The sequence below is a fragment of the Crocodylus siamensis genome, chromosome 4, assembly GCF_052110815.1.
Source record: "Crocodylus siamensis isolate JL-2025a chromosome 4, ASM5211081v1, whole genome shotgun sequence".
NCBI classification, from domain to species: Eukaryota; Metazoa; Chordata; order Crocodylia; family Crocodylidae; genus Crocodylus; species Crocodylus siamensis.
Window position 1 is genome coordinate 125,962,828 of NC_143398.1, and position 15,409 is coordinate 125,978,236.

General features: G+C 43.5%; 1 protein-coding gene across 4 annotated transcripts in view; it reads left to right on the plus strand.

The window, feature by feature from the left end:
* The window catches only part of STK38L (serine/threonine kinase 38 like), a 95,571-nt gene that overhangs the window by 53,952 nt on the left and 26,210 nt on the right, over nucleotides 1-15,409 (plus strand). For all 4 annotated transcript variants that reach the window (XM_090043699.1, XM_090043698.1, XM_090043697.1 and 1 more), the window contains 6 exons: nucleotides 457-559; nucleotides 2,611-2,672; nucleotides 7,051-7,168; nucleotides 7,670-7,793; nucleotides 12,130-12,225; nucleotides 13,795-13,886. In XM_090043699.1, the coding sequence (XP_089899825.1) occupies nucleotides 457-559; nucleotides 2,611-2,672; nucleotides 7,051-7,168; nucleotides 7,670-7,793; nucleotides 12,130-12,225; nucleotides 13,795-13,886 (595 nt within the window). The remainder of the gene's footprint in view (nucleotides 1-456; nucleotides 560-2,610; nucleotides 2,673-7,050; nucleotides 7,169-7,669; nucleotides 7,794-12,129; nucleotides 12,226-13,794; nucleotides 13,887-15,409) is intronic.

The window sequence follows — 15,409 nt, forward strand, 5'->3', positions numbered from 1 at the left end:
CTGGCATCGGTGTGCTAGGGGACAGGGAAGGGGTCCCCACACAGGCTGCTTTGCCCTGGGCTGTGGCCTGAAGTGGGACTCAGTGAAACTGGAAGTCCTACTTCTGGTTTCACTTTTGCCGCGTCATGAAGTGTGTCAGATAACACGGCTTTTACTGTATTACGTTTTTCTGTTCCCAATCTCATTCTTTCCCCTACAGTCTTAAAAACATAAATGAGTCCCAAACTCTTTGGAGTAATTAAGCAGCTTTTTCATTACAAGCTATTATTTCAGAGCAGAATCATTTTAATAATTTCTTGATATGTAAAGAGTCATCAGTCCCTATGTTGTCCTCTAATGTTGCATAAGGTAATCCTACAAATCATTATTTTACACACTTCCTAAGTGAGTAAGTTATTAAGATATATTGTGCTCTTTAAGCCTTCTCAGTAATACGTTTATCTTCAATTTCTGTAGGGTCATGTAAAACTGTCTGATTTTGGACTATGCACAGGTTTAAAGAAAGCTCACAGAACTGAGTTCTACAGGAACCTTACACACAATCCACCTAGTGACTTCTGTAAGTATCTGGTGTTTCAGTTAAAGTATTTAAGTGGTTTTAGATTGCAGTCATACCACAGCATAGTCTGATCCTGTTGGGTCTCCCTGGCTAAGAAGAGTTGAGTTAGGTGGGGCTGTTTTTGGATGGAAGACCAGTTCACTTAACATCTAGGTATTGCAGGGAGAAAGTGGCACTGGTGGTTCTACATATGGTACTTTTCCTTCCTGAAGCTGTATTGAATCCAATTTTGATGATGATGGTAGAGGGCACTGTGCTGCTGGGAATACTCTTCCAAATCAGTTTCATGTGTATGTCCTAACAAAGTAGAATCAGTAATGATCAGGGATATTGCTTTTCTATGCTTAAAAATCATAAGTTCTCTGATAACCACCCCCCTGCATTTTCCTGCACTTAAAATGAAAAGCCACTGTGTATGTGTATGTACCAGTTAAACACAGTGTTTTCTTGATATATTTACAATTTTAAAGGAGTTTGGAAGCCTACCAGTGCCTCAATCACTATAATAAAATACATTCTAAATACCTATAAATTTTTATATTTGATTTTGTGTTTTTTATCATGGAAAATCAGAGCTCCCCCTGCCCCTTTCACCCACTAGGATCTGGGTCCAGCTGCAGCTGTTCCCCACCTGTTTTCTGCCACTGAGCAACCTTGATATGCTGGTGCCCTGCCCATGCCATTGCCCCTCACTGCTGAACCCACAGCCCCCTGCTTCCTCAGCCCTACTGAGGCTATGGGGCCAGGGACCCAGGTCTACAGCCTCCTGCTTTCCCCCCCCCCCCCCGCAGGAGCACTTGAGCCCCACCTGCCACCTATGGGAGGTGGCAGCTCCTGCAGCCCAAACAGAGTGCGGAGCCTGACTTCCCCACACACAGGTGGCAGGGCTGGAGCAGAGCCCATGGTGGGCGGAGGGGTGGGGCAGTGACAGATGTCAGCTGCCTGCTGCAGGCTTGGGGCCCCCTACCCTGCTGCCCTTCCTCCTGGGGCGGGGACCCAGTGCAGGAGAGCAGTGGGAAAGTGAGGGTCAGTCCCGTCTCCAGGAGCCCTGTGCCACAGAGGCCCCAGTAGGCAGGCAGCAGGGCAGGGAACCTTGGGCCCTTTGAGCACACATTTCTGCCCCAGCCCTGGGCCCTAAGCCTCATGTGCCACCCTGGCTGGGCAGCACCCACAGCCCTGCCCAACTCCCTCTCCCTTTTTCCCTCACTATGGGGGCCTCAATTTTCCTACCCCCCCCCCCGACTTACCTTGAGGGAGCTGCTCTCATGCTGCCTGGCTGCCACATGCATGTGTGCACGTATACATGGCACCCCCTGCCTCATCGCTGTCCTCCCATGCCCCCAAGATCCTTGTAGGCTGGAACTCTGCCAGCGTGCAAGGGGAAACCAACTGTTTCCTATGTTTTTCTTCTCAAAATGAAAAGATCCACATTTTCCATGGTGAACAGAAAACCTGGATCCCTGGTAATGATCATACGGAAGTTCTAATAATAGTAAGGATGTTAACCTGTATATTATCATCAAGTTTCAGTGTAGCCGGTTACATTTTCTTTACCTTAAATCTGTGCAGTTTAATTTGTATCATGGTTCTTCATTATCTGCTTTGCTGTGAAGCAGCTAGCTAATATGTTTTGTGTTGGAGATTTGGTGTATTCTATTAGTGCATTGAGTAATAACTATATAGACGCTACCAGTCTAAACAGAAATGTTGCTTATATTCAGCTAATTGATTATTTTTAAATGTTTAGAAGTCCTTGGGTGAATCTTGTCAGGTATCATTGTTAGTATCATATTTTTATATCACACTTTAATCATTCCCCAGTCCTGGTATCTTTGATTTGTTTATCATTTCTTTTCCCTCTAATTTCACCGAAATATTTGTTTGTTATTTGTGTTTATATATAATGTTAAAGGTACAAAGTGAGTATCCTGGACAAAATATTATAAATAAGATTAATTTGAATGATATCAATAGGATTCATTTTTTTTCTTGTAGCTTTTCTTTCATTTTTTCATCTTTGTAGTTCCTAACAGCACTATTTTGTAAATAAGCATTTCAGAATATGAACTCAAAGAGAAAAGCAGAAACCTGGAAGAAGAACAGGAGACAACTGGTGAGTTAATAGTTGCTGAATAAAATAGTCTTTGTACTTATAAATATGAAGTAAATTGAAAAATTTGTAGCTACATAGCAAGTGAGGGCCTAATTACTGTGGTTTAGCTTTCAGTTTCACCATGAAATAAGAACAGGTATGCCAACAACTACTACACATTGGCCTCTCCGCAGATAAGTCCCGCTGCTCACTTTTCGCTAGCTATACTTTGTTCTTTTGTCCATACATCAGCCATGAGACCAGGAATTAGATCACAGGATCATAAGAAAATGGGGCTGGACATGACCTCACAAAGTCATCTAGTCCAGCCTGCTGTTTAAAGCAGGGTCAGCCCTGAGTAAACTATCCCAGCCAAGTGTCTGTCTAACCTACTCTTGAAAGTGTCCAAACATGCAGATTCCATAACTTCTCTAGGTGGCCTATTTAATGGCTGTCTAAGGTCATAGTGGAAGTTCTTCTTAATCTTCAGCCTACATTTCCCTGTTGCAGTTTGAGGCTGTTGCTCCTAGTCCTGTCCCTGCTGCTACAAAGAAAACCCATCTCCATAATTTCTAAAATCACCCTTAAGGTATTTGAACATTGTTATCAAATCCCACCTCAGTCTTGTATTCTTCTGGCTAAATAATTAAGGTTATTTCAGCTTTTCCTCATAAGTCTTGTCTCTCGGGCCCCTGATAATTTCTGTTACCCTGTGCTGGACTCTTTCTGAACTGTCCACATAGTTCTTGAAGTGGGGGCCCCAAAACTGGACACAGTACTCCAGGTGGGGCCTCACCTGTGCTGAATAGAGCAAAAGAATCATTTCCCTTGATTTGCAAATAACTCTCTTGTTGATACAACCCAGTATGCTGTTGGCTTTTATTGCAAAAAAAAAAAAAAAGAAAAAGAAAAAAGTGCACTGCTGGCTCATATTCAACTTATGGTCTACTATAACCCCCAGGTCCTTCTTTGTAGTAGTACAGCATAGCCAGTCCTTCCCCAGTCTATATTTATGCATGTAGGTATTCTGCCTCCAGTGCAGGACTTTGTACTTGTCCTTATTGAATCTCATTTAATTGATTAGGGACCATTTCTCTAGTCATTATGGAGCCTACCCATAACTACTGGAACATGTGCAGTTCCACCCAACTTGGTGTCATCTGCAAATTTGCTAAGTGTGCACTTGATTCCCATTATCCAAATCATTAATGAAGATGTTGAACAATACTGGACATAGAAGAGACCCCTGGGGAACCTAGTTTCATACCTCCTCCCAACTAGACATTGATCTTTAGAAGTAACTGTTTTCAGGTATTAAAGATGCCTTGTAGTGCTTATTCTAAGATCTGGCCCCAAAAATGATGCAGCAGATCAGCATAAATCACTTTTTCTTTTTGTTTTCCCCTTGCACTCTTATCTTCTCAATTAGACTGGTAGCTGCTCAGGGCAAGGACTTGTGTTGTATGTTTGTATACTACTTAGCAATGAAGCAGTCATCTTAGTTGAGTCTTGTACTTGCTACCATAATACAAAAATAATAATGTGTTTGATCAAAGTATAAGTGAGGAAATTAAATTGCTGTCCATTAGAGAAGTAAACTCAACCACACTCTGCAGCTTGTATAACTGTATACTTCGTAGTTCTCAAACTCTCCATTCAGCTGTGTGTGAGGTGTCAGGAGTCAGATCCCCTGGTTCTTAGTGCCACAGAAAGATCGTTTCCTGAACAATTTTAGGAGAATGTGTAATGTGTCTGTCATCCTAGACAAATCGGAGGAACTGTGGGAAGTCATTGGAGGCCTAACAGCACTTGAGTATTTAGCCTGCATTGTAGGTAGATTACAAATCCAAATATTATTAGCGTGTTGACTTTAACTGGAGCCAAACAATTCAATATTTCTGTCTGTCAGACATCTTTTTTTTTAACCCCAAATAGATGACAAATTCAGATTCTGAAGTTTCATTCTTAAAAATTTTGATTCAGAAATGTCACTTTTCTTTTTTTACATTTTCAGTTGAACTGAAATATTTCAGTATGCCTGGAATTTAAATGTTTAGCCCACAACTCTTCCTTTTCAGATGGATCAGCATTAAGCTGAGCATTTCATTACTTTTTCATTATTTTCTGGTGTTGGGTTTCCTTGAGGATTAAATCTCCCTTGGTGCATTGCAGACCCACATACCTGGACTGTGTAGCACAATGACTTTTCAACCTGTGGTCCATGGACCCCAGGGGCATCCCCACACTGTCTAAGGGGTCCATGAAAGATGACTGTGATCGGTCAAAATTTGTGAATATACACACTTACACATCTGAGGGATCCACACCACCATTCAGAATTTCAAAGGGTTCTTTCTGCACCTCCATTCAAAATTTTTAGGGGTCTGCACATGAAGAGATTGAAAACCACTGGTGTAGCAACTGGGATGATTAGTCTTATACCAGGTTCCTCATGAGAGTTGTGGTTCAACCAGGAAGTCAGGCCTATGCGAGAGATCAGGGGCCCAAACTACAACACCAGTAAAGAAATCTGTGTTTAAAAAAAAAAAAAAAAAGTGAACTTGTTGTTACCTCCTTAACTGATTCAAACTAAATATTTCAGGTCTTTTCAGTAAAATACAATGTTTTCTTTTGTGTTGAACTAATGGGAAATAAAATCTTTCATATAATATTTTTCTAGAGGTCTCTTGACAAAACTAAAATTTTCCCTTTTTTGTGTGTGTGCAAAAACTGTTTTCCCCTGGTAAATTTTTTGCTAAAAAAAAATCCCAGGCAATTCTAGCATTGGCCTGTACTCAAACGTAGGTTTTAAACACTACACTTAGGGAAGATAACTTTTTTGGGGTGTGGGGGGAAGCAGGTTAGGGTTAACACCTCACTGAGTAGCAACCTGGTTAATTCAGCAGCCGAAACAAGCCATATTTCTGGTGGAGGGCCGCTTACCCAGTTTTGGCAGGCTGTCAAGGGCTGCATGGGTAGCCCCGCCCCTTGACGGGTTCCCTGCTCACCATCTTGGAACCAATGTCCCAAGGCCAGCACCGGTGGGGCCCAAAGCAGGATGTAGGCTGGCAGGGGCCCATGGAGCTTGGCTGGGCTGCACCAGCAGGGAGAGGGGGAAGCTGGCCTGGCTTCATGGAGCCCCTGCCAGCTGGGACCCTGCACTCCTGCCACCATGCTCTGGGCCCTGCTGGCACTGACCCCAGGGCACTGGTGCAGGCCCCGTGCTCCCACTGGCTCCCTGCCCACTCACTCCCAGTGCCCACCAGCCCTACGGTACAGGTGGGGGGCAGCACACAGCCCTGACCCCCTGCTTGCTGGCAGGGAAGAAGCTGGCGCTGAGCACAGGGAAAAGCGGCCCCTCACCCACCCCATGGCTGGCGCTCCCTGCTGCGGGTACTCGCAACCTATGCGGGGCTGTCTGGAGCAGGCACAGGCAGACCCAGACAGTCTGCAAGCAGCTGCAGTGTGGGGCACTGGCCACACAGCGAACAAGGGGCCACTCTTCCCCACGCTTGGCACCAGCTTGTAACCCAGCCCTGCTGCCAGCCTGGCAATGGGGCTGGGTTACAAGGGGGTGCTGAGCATGGGAGGGGGTGGGGGGAGCAGCCCCTCTCCTGCCCCATGCCCAGTGCCTCACGCTGCAATCACTCGCAGCCCGCACAGGGTTTGTCTGGAGCAGGCACAGGCAGCCCCACACAGGCTGCGAGCAGCTGCAGCACAGGGTGCTGGCCACAGGGCAGGGAGGGGGCCATTTCCCCCTCCCCCATGCTCCTTTCCTGCCTGGGGTCCCCCCTGCCCTTCTCCCCACCCCCACTTACCTGCAGTTCCGGTGTGGGGAAGCTACGTGCTCCCAGCTGGGGGCTTCCAGCTGGAGATGTGGGGCTGGGTGGGCCCCACTGTTGTTGGAGCCCACCGGGCTTTGCCTGGGTCCTACTGCCCTTGGTTCCTGTCATTTTTGATAGAATGGCCTCACAGCCCGGATGCAGCCGGCAGACCATATTTTGCCCACCCCTGCCATATACAGAACAGTCTCTCATGTGTTAAATATACACTTTTTCCAACTTCTCTCATAGGTTATTATTGTAATAGACCACACTATGAAATTTACTCTTCTTAACATTTTTATGTATTTTAGTCTTTTTTTTTACAATCTCCACAGTATAAAAGATGTTTGCAGTGTTACTTCAGAATTTATTATTGATCTTGTGCTTGGGCATTTAAATGAACCATCTCTTTTAGGTTTTGTGTGTTGTAAAATAAAAATAGTTTGATAAACTGCATCCTTCTTCCACTAACTGTAGATGTACTCTATAAATTCCAGTAATATTTTTAAAAAGTTGTTTGTTTGTCCCATTTCAAGTCTCCACCATTTCCCCCCCTCTCTTTCCCCCACCTTTAGGCCTACTCTACTGTGGGAACTCCAGATTATATTGCTCCAGAAGTATTTATGCAGACTGGGTACAATAAACTATGTGACTGGTGGTCTTTGGGAGTGATTATGTATGAAATGCTTATAGGTAAGTTGTTACCAGCCCCCAGAAGCATTCCTAGTTTGAAGGCCAGAAGGGACCGTGACTTGACCTTTTGCATGACACCGGATTTAAAATATAACCCTTTTGTTCTCATTATGAGTCCAGTTGTTTCCATTCTGACAACAGCTTATGTTCCAGGAAGGCCTTCAGTCTTTGATTTAAAAATATGAAGAGAAGGAAAATCCACAAGTTTTCCACAATGCAATCCAAATTGCATTTTAATCATTGAAAGAAATAATCCAAATTTAAAATATGAAATATTTTATTAACTAATATTTATTAGATACCAAACTTTATTATTAACGCTGGTATTCAGTGTTGTAGTTTCAGAAGTACTAGTTTTCAAGAAAACTTTTTTTGGGTGGTGATGCCTTGGAGACTACTTTGGGGGTGGGAGATCAGAGAACTAGCGGTGTCAGCAAGGGCTCAGGCCCTTTTCTTGGTGAAAGGAAAAGCTCATTCAGCTTTTTCCCCCCACGGATACAGGGTATCCACCTTTCTGCTCAGAAACACCACAGGAAACTTACCGGAAAGTTATGAACTGGAAAGAAACTTTGGTATTTCCTCCAGAGGTGCCTATTTCTGAGAAAGCTAAAGATTTAATTCTAAGGTTAGTAACAACTTTCTGGGAATTCCACACTGTTAACAATTGTCCTTCCGTTATCTTCAATTTCCAGTCTGGGTGGAACTTGATAGTGCAGCAGGAAAGTTGCTTGGCTCAGTTTTTTTTCCTCCTATAACTTAACTGTGTCCATTCTGTCAAGCCCCCATTCCTTGAGGGGCAAAGTTCAGCTCTCAGGGCCAAAATCTCCTCTTGCTATTGTCAGTTCCTGATACAGGCAGTAGGAGCAAGTTAGTCCTTGAAAGATCCCTGAACAAACTCATATGTATTGATACTGCTGTTCTGAGGCTCAGGGGACTTCTGTGTCAGGATTGCAGGGTTGGGCTTGAAAAAATCCTAGAGAGGAGGAATAAAGGGAGGATTATGAAGATGATAGAAAAGAACAGAGAGTGAATGGGTTTTACTGTTCAGTGTTATCCTGGTTATCCCTGATTTTAAAAAAAAAAAAAATTGCAAATTCTCTGATTAAAAACCCCCCAACTCCCTAAATGAAATGCTACTATATATCTAATATCTTGGTATCAGCTGAACACATTTTCTTGATATATTTACAATTTTAAAGCAGTTTGGAAGTCTACCAGTGCCTCAATCACGATAATAAAATAAATTCTAAATGCCTATACATTTTGGTATTTGATTTTTGTGTTTTTTATCTTGGAAAATTAGAGCTTCCCCTCCCCCCTTCACTCACCAGGACATAGGTCTAGGCCCCTCACTCCCTTCCCACAGCTTTCCACCTCCCCCATCCTGCTAGTGCCCCTTGCCCCCTGCCGGAGGGGCCCCCAGCTGCCAAGGCTACAATGCTTGATTCCTACTGGAGGTGTGCAAAGCTTCATTTGCTGATTCAATTTGGAGAAGATTCAGCCTGATTCGGAGGCCAAGTCACTGAATCCAGATCATATTGGGAGACCAAAAAAACCCTCCAAATAGATTCAGAGCCTCTGAATCAATTCAGAAAAAGATTGAGATTCAGAAAGCAGTCTGTCAGGAGAACAGAAACTGAGAAGAGGGAGGGAGAGCAAGGGGGAAAGACACATCTGTAGCTGGCCAGTGACTTATCTTTCCCTGAGTCCCCTTCCAATTACAGTGCTCTGGGGGAGGGACATAAAAACAACACATAAGCTTCTGTCTCTAGCCTTACTGTCCCTTTTGTGAGCGGTTTCTGTCTGAGTACTGGGAAGGCCCCCTGTTACAGGCTACCATTCCTGCTGTTTTCATCCTGCTGTGCTTTGGCATGCACACACACGTCATGAGTTTTGCTTTCAGAAAGTTGAGGTGCAGTTTCCCAGAAACCCCTGCACCTATCCCCTTAAACTTTGCAGGCCTTATGCCCTCAGAAGGGGCTACCATCCCTGCTGTTTTCATCCAAATCTGCCAAAAAATGACAGTTATAGGTATTTCAGTGATTTCCCCATTATAGTCTATGGCCCTATCTCCGAATCAGCACTGAATCTTCTGAGCAGTTTTGGCCAGATCGATTTGGGACAGTGATCCGAATCTCTGAATTGAATTGCTATCCTCCAAACTGGCCGAATCTGAATTGAATACTTCCCTGTTTGTGCAGGCCTAGCTTCTACCTGTGGTACTGCTGGCTGTCGCTCTGGGCACAAGCCGTTGTGTTGAACTTTTTCCTGCAGTGCTACTGAGGCTTCAGCTGCAGTTAGTTGCCCCATCCCTTGGCTGCTGCTATGGGCTTCAGCACTACAGATCTTGCCCAGGTACTTGGTTGCAGTTGTAGGGAGAAACTGCAGTGTTGCTAGGAATAATTCTCATTTTTCTTTGTGGACTTTGTTTTTAATATACTCAGAGGTAGAAGGGTGTGAAATTTATATCCTAATTAACAAGGATCTGGGTTTTCTTTTTGCTGGAGCAAAAAGCACAGATTTTCTCCTTTAAAAGAGCAAAGCATAGGAAATTGGGTTTCCCCTTACAGGCTGGCAGAGTTGCAGCCTGCAAAGGGCTGTTTGGGTCTGGGGGGAACTGGAGGAGGGTGATCACAGGCATGGGGTGTCACATCCATTACTCCCCCCAGTCTATTACTCTCTGCACTGCTGGCAGTGCAGCTGGCGTGGGGCTCCCTGTGGCAGTGACGATGAGTCTCATTGCCCTGCCTACTGGGCCATGGAGGCAGCTCCTGCCCATGTCGGTCTGGCCAGGCTGCAGCCCTGTGCCCTGCTGTGGGCGCACAAATCTGGGGGGGGGGGCATGTACATCCCCCCGATACATCTATAGCGTTACCTATGTTGAGGCACCCTGCCTTTTCCCACACCCCCTTTCCCGTGCACTAGGGAGCTGGGGCTTAGGGGTGGGAGGCTGCGTGTTGGAAGTGAGGGGTACCAGAAGGGCCAACAGGCTGGATGTTGGGAGTGAGGCATACCAGGAGGGCTGTGGGGGTTGTGGTTTGGGAGTGAGGGGCAATGGAATAGCAGGGCTGTGCAGGGCCACAAAGCAATGGGAGGACAACCGCAGCTGGACCTGCATCCTGGTGAGCGAAGGGGGCAGGGGGAACTCTGATTTTTCTCTGATAAAACCAAAACCAAACCCCCAAGCATAAGTATTTAGAATTTACCTTATGATAACGTTTGAGGCACTGATAGCCTTCCAAGTTGCTTTAAAAACACAGATTTTGGATTTTTATTATGGAATTTTAGATTTTTAAATGGAGAAAACCAGGATCCCTGCTAATTTAATAGGATATAAGGGCCATTCAGCTGCAAGTAAAACTTATGCCAGCTTGTGGAAGTATTAATTGAAGAGAGTTTATAGTCTGATTGACTTGCCATGTTACTGAGATACCTGTTAGAACTTGCTTCAGGCTGGCAAGGAGGAAATCTTGTTGTTGTGGATAGATATGATTCAGGAAGAAAAATATTTTCTGAATCAGGGTGATTGATCATTTATATATGTTTAACAAAGGTGGAATATTGACAGAAGTGCTCCAAATCTTGAAGTGCTCCGAAGTGTACGATGCAAACCGGACTGGGGCTAGAGAGCAGGATTCCCTGTATAACTCTTGACCTCTGATTTCTAGGAGTTCCTGATGACTGCCAAGTACACAGAGGAGCACTTCCGCTCTTCTGTAGAACAAGAGGGTGGGAGGGTGGGAACAAACAAGCCCCTGGGGAGGCTGGAAGACTGCTGGAGCGTATGGATATTTCAGAAAATGTTTTGAAGATGGTCCTCTTCTCAGGGGTCACTTTTAAGTATTTGGGTAATTTTTGAAGCACTTCAGGTGTGCATATCTTTCTGCTTGCTGTTTGGAGTGCTTCAGAGGCACTTGAAGTACTTCAGTAATCGTGTCTGCCTATGGCCCTGGTTACATGCATTGCTTCTTATAGCTGAACAGCTCTGTATTTGAGCAGCTGCCAGACACTTCCTCCTATAACTTTTTGCTGGAAATAAAAAAATAGCAGAGAAGTTGCTTTTTTTTAAAGTGAACAATTTCTTCCGAAAACAAGTTATCCAATGCTTTTAGCATAGAAGAGTAAACAGTTGAGAGAGTGGGGTTTAGTTAAAATTGACTTTCAGAGGCTAACATGTAATATGTTAATAAGAAATGCTTCAGGCAGCAGAATGGCTCAGTGGCTTGATTCTTGTAGCAGATTGACACTAGGTTAACCAGGTGTATTAAACTTCCATTAAGTCAATGCTGCTCAGCACCTAGCAGGCTCACGCACTCTGGAGGTGTTATATCTCCATTAGACATGTATAACAAGGCAGATGCACTTTGTTCTTGAACATCCCACTGGGTTTGTTAACTGGTCCAGAAAGCTGAGTTGCAACACTTACTTGTCTGGTGGAATGTGTCTCTGTCTAGAGGGGAAGGGAAGAAAGCTTTGTAGGGGCTGATTTGAAAGAGGGAGCCCCTAACAGATGGGTACTTAAAAATCAAGAATCCTCTATGGTTTAGCAGATTTGAAGAAACTTTAAATTATTGCAGTTGAAAGGTCATTGTTATAAAGCATTTTTCCAAGATCAGATCATGCAGTTCTTGTGGACTGGAAACGGTTTGAATTTGGGGGCGGAGGGGTGTGGAGGAAGAGCAGCAACAGTTTTATTAAACAATAAAAATATTCCTATCATGACGTTTGTTTGTTTGTTTTATCCATAGAACTGTGATAACAATCAACTTCTGGTTTTGTTTTTGCTTTGTTTGTTTGCTTTTGCTGAGTACGATTAGAAAACTTTTTATATTGAGTAATTCAGAGATGAAATAGTTTTTAAGTCTTCCTGAAATTCCTGATTACAAGATTGTAGTGTGGTTTGTTTTGCATTGCTTCTTTCTACCTTAGGTGTAACATTCTTCCCTCTCCCCTCCCTTCAGATTTTGCACTGACTCAGAAAATAGAATTGGCAGCAATGGAGTAGAAGAAATAAAAAGTCACCCATTTTTTGAAGGAGTTGACTGGGGCCATATCAGGTATATACACATCCTGTGTATGTTAGATGGAATTACTTGGTATCATAATTTCAGATGCCAGGAATGCAGGGATATTTTTCTTTCTAATTCAGTTTTAATTTTGAAATGTAACTATTTAAAGAAAACCCAGTCAATGCCCTGCTCTTGAAGTAAAAGCTGACTTTACTGAGCAGTTTTTAGTGCACTGTTTCCCAAGACAGACCAGCCCAATGTAGCATAAGTCAGGAAGCAGTTATAGCAAGAAAAGCTACATGCTTCCTGCTTTGCACTCACCCACCCTTGGCAAATTTGCTCCACTCCATTATAGAGGGTTCTGCAGCTCTCCCTGTAGTTGTCTGCCATAAAACAGACTGTATAAGTATCTCTGCCTGCTTATGGTCCAGCTCTAAAAATGAAAAAGCAGTTGCCCCCCAGACAATATGTACCCTTATGGTGAGTGAGGAACCTCAAAGGAGAAAATTAAAAGAAGCTCATAAAAACAGAAAAGACAAAATTATGTATAGAAAATACAGGGAAATGGAGAAGAAAAGGATAGAAGGCAACATCTATAAGGGAAAGACAACAATGATCCCTTTAAAACCAATATTGATGGTGTCCAGTACCATGTTCATTAGGAGTTGCTGCTGCTGCTCTCCTTTAGATATCTGGGTGATCCTGCTCTTTTTAGAAATATTGTATCCACAATATTGAATTGTTGAAGCTTGTATTTATACAATGGGCATGAGGTTTATCCAATACAAGTCTGCAGCCCTTACTCTGTGATACAGAGAGGCTTGCCCTTTCAGCATGGTGGGAACAAGTGAGCAATGAGAGCAGTAACACCTTTTTCGATGCTGGATTTAATAGAGCAGCAAGGGGGCTTCTTCATTTAGTGTCATGGCTGGGTTCCTGGAAGAGTAGTAATTATAAAAGTGTGGGCAAAGGTATGAGAAACAGGAAGCTTTTATCCTTTTCTCTTTCCCACGCTTGCAATGCTTGAGTTTTAAATGTTTTTGATAATTTTAGAACAAGCCACTTAGGAAGTTGGCTTGCTTCCCCCTACCCCCCAATCTCCCCTTTTAAAAGGACTTGCTGATATCATGCTGCTTTGCTAATTTAACAGTCTGAATTAATCAGAATTTATAGAGCTACATGTTTAAGTAGCCTGAGTATAAGAAGAACCTTGACTATGCAGGTTGGTTGTGAAATTAATGCATGACAGTGGATCTTAGTAGAATGAGGATTGTGCAGTCAACTTCTGAAGGCCACCTTAGTTAACACTTGATTTGAGCCTTCAAGAGGTATTACATTTAAGCGCAGTTCTGGTGAACTTACAGGGACACTATCTCACCTTTCAGGATTTCAGAATGCAAAGTGAAACATCCAAGTGTTCAATTTAAAACTATGATGATTTCCACAACTCATATTTAAGTTATAATATTTTTATACCAGCAGAGGTTTTTCTCTGTGTAGCATTTATCAAGGACCATGTTATCACTTTAGTGTGTACAGAAAAATATTTAAATATTGAAGTTAAACATAGGTTTGTTCATGTTCTGCAATCTGATGCTTATTTTGTTTCATGTGTAGGGAAAGACCAGCTGCAATTCCTATAGAAATTAGAAGCATTGATGACACTTCCAACTTTGATGAATTTCCCGAATCTGATATTTTACAGCCAGGTGAGACAGACTTTGCAACACATGCCAAAATACTGGTCCTTTCATGGAAGTATTGTACAGGTCAGAAAACCTTTTTCTTTTAAATAAAAAAGAAACTTTTAAATAATAAGGAAACTTTTTATTTAACTAGGAACTATCCTAAACTACTCCTCTTCCCAAAGTGTTATGAAAAGGCAGTTTTTATTATTTAAGTTAACATAATGAAAAGCTCTGTGTGAGTGTGTGTTGCTTTGGTGAAAATTAATGAGCGTAGAAAGTATAATAGGATTTCCCCATATGTGCCTGTTGGCAAACTCCTGGTAAAATACATTACACGAATTGGTTGTGGACATTTGCTTCTGGTTTAAATGTCGCCATTGTAAAATATGGTGCACTCTTGTGGACAGCATTTTCAGAAAGGCCTAAATGATCCTGAACAGAGGCAGTATGGACTATAAGCTAGAGTGACTTAGTAGCATGAGTCTTTCTGAAAGTCACTTGCTTTTTAAATAAAACATTCCTGCAATGGTGTGTAGCAGGAAATTCTCCTCTGTAGAGTACCTGATTCTACAAGAGGCCAAGTTCCCTCAGCTTCCCCAGGACGATTTGTGTAAGCAGGGTTAGGCAAATCCCCTTCCTCCTGTAATTCTGAAATTTTTCCTAGTCTATAGCAAAATAGTTTCTACTTTTTAAGACTAAAATATTTTAAAACCTGAGTGCTTAATGTTGGGCACCTAAATCTTTACTTAGTCAACCTAAATAAACTACCTAGCAGTTTATTTAGGTCAACTATGTTGCCAATCAAGATTTACTGACATTTTTACTGACGTATATTTTATATAATGTAAATACAGCAAAAGCTTTGTTATCCAGCACCCATTGGGTTGCCACTTCTCCCTCCACATCACAGGCCCCGAAGGACAGGGAGATGGTTCCTGCACAGCCTGCTGTGCCCTGGGCCAGGGGGCTCAGCAGCGCAGGCTACTTTTCCCTGGGCCGTGAGGGCTCGGCAAAACTGGAAGTGCCACGGTGGGCACTTCCACTTTTGCTTTTACCTTGCAAGTGAGCATGCTGGTTAATAGAGTGTGCCAGCTTGTAAGGTGCCAGATTACACGGCTTTTACTGTATAACCTGTCTGTCAGCCCCTGGACAACAGTAATAAGGGCTTGGTTCAAATTTAGGGGTTTAACACCTACTTTTTAAATCTTGCTCAAGCCCCCACGCAGAAAAAAATCTTACTTGACTGCAGCAATGGTTTTACACTGTGGTACTCCTGATCCCATGTCTTGATACCCCAGCCATATTCTGCATTATGCTGCCCACCCCACCATCCCCATGCCCTCTCCCTGTCATGCCTGGTGCCTCAGACTGCCTGGGACTGTGTGGCTTGCCAACCTACAAGGCGAGCAGCCATTACAGGCAGGTGATGGTTGGGTTGCAGCAGCAGCCCATGGCTGGGCTGGTAGGAAGGGAGGGAGCTATGGAGGCTGTGTTCCTGCTCATACATAAAATGGTGCTTTTTTTGTTCTTTGTGCATCACTTCT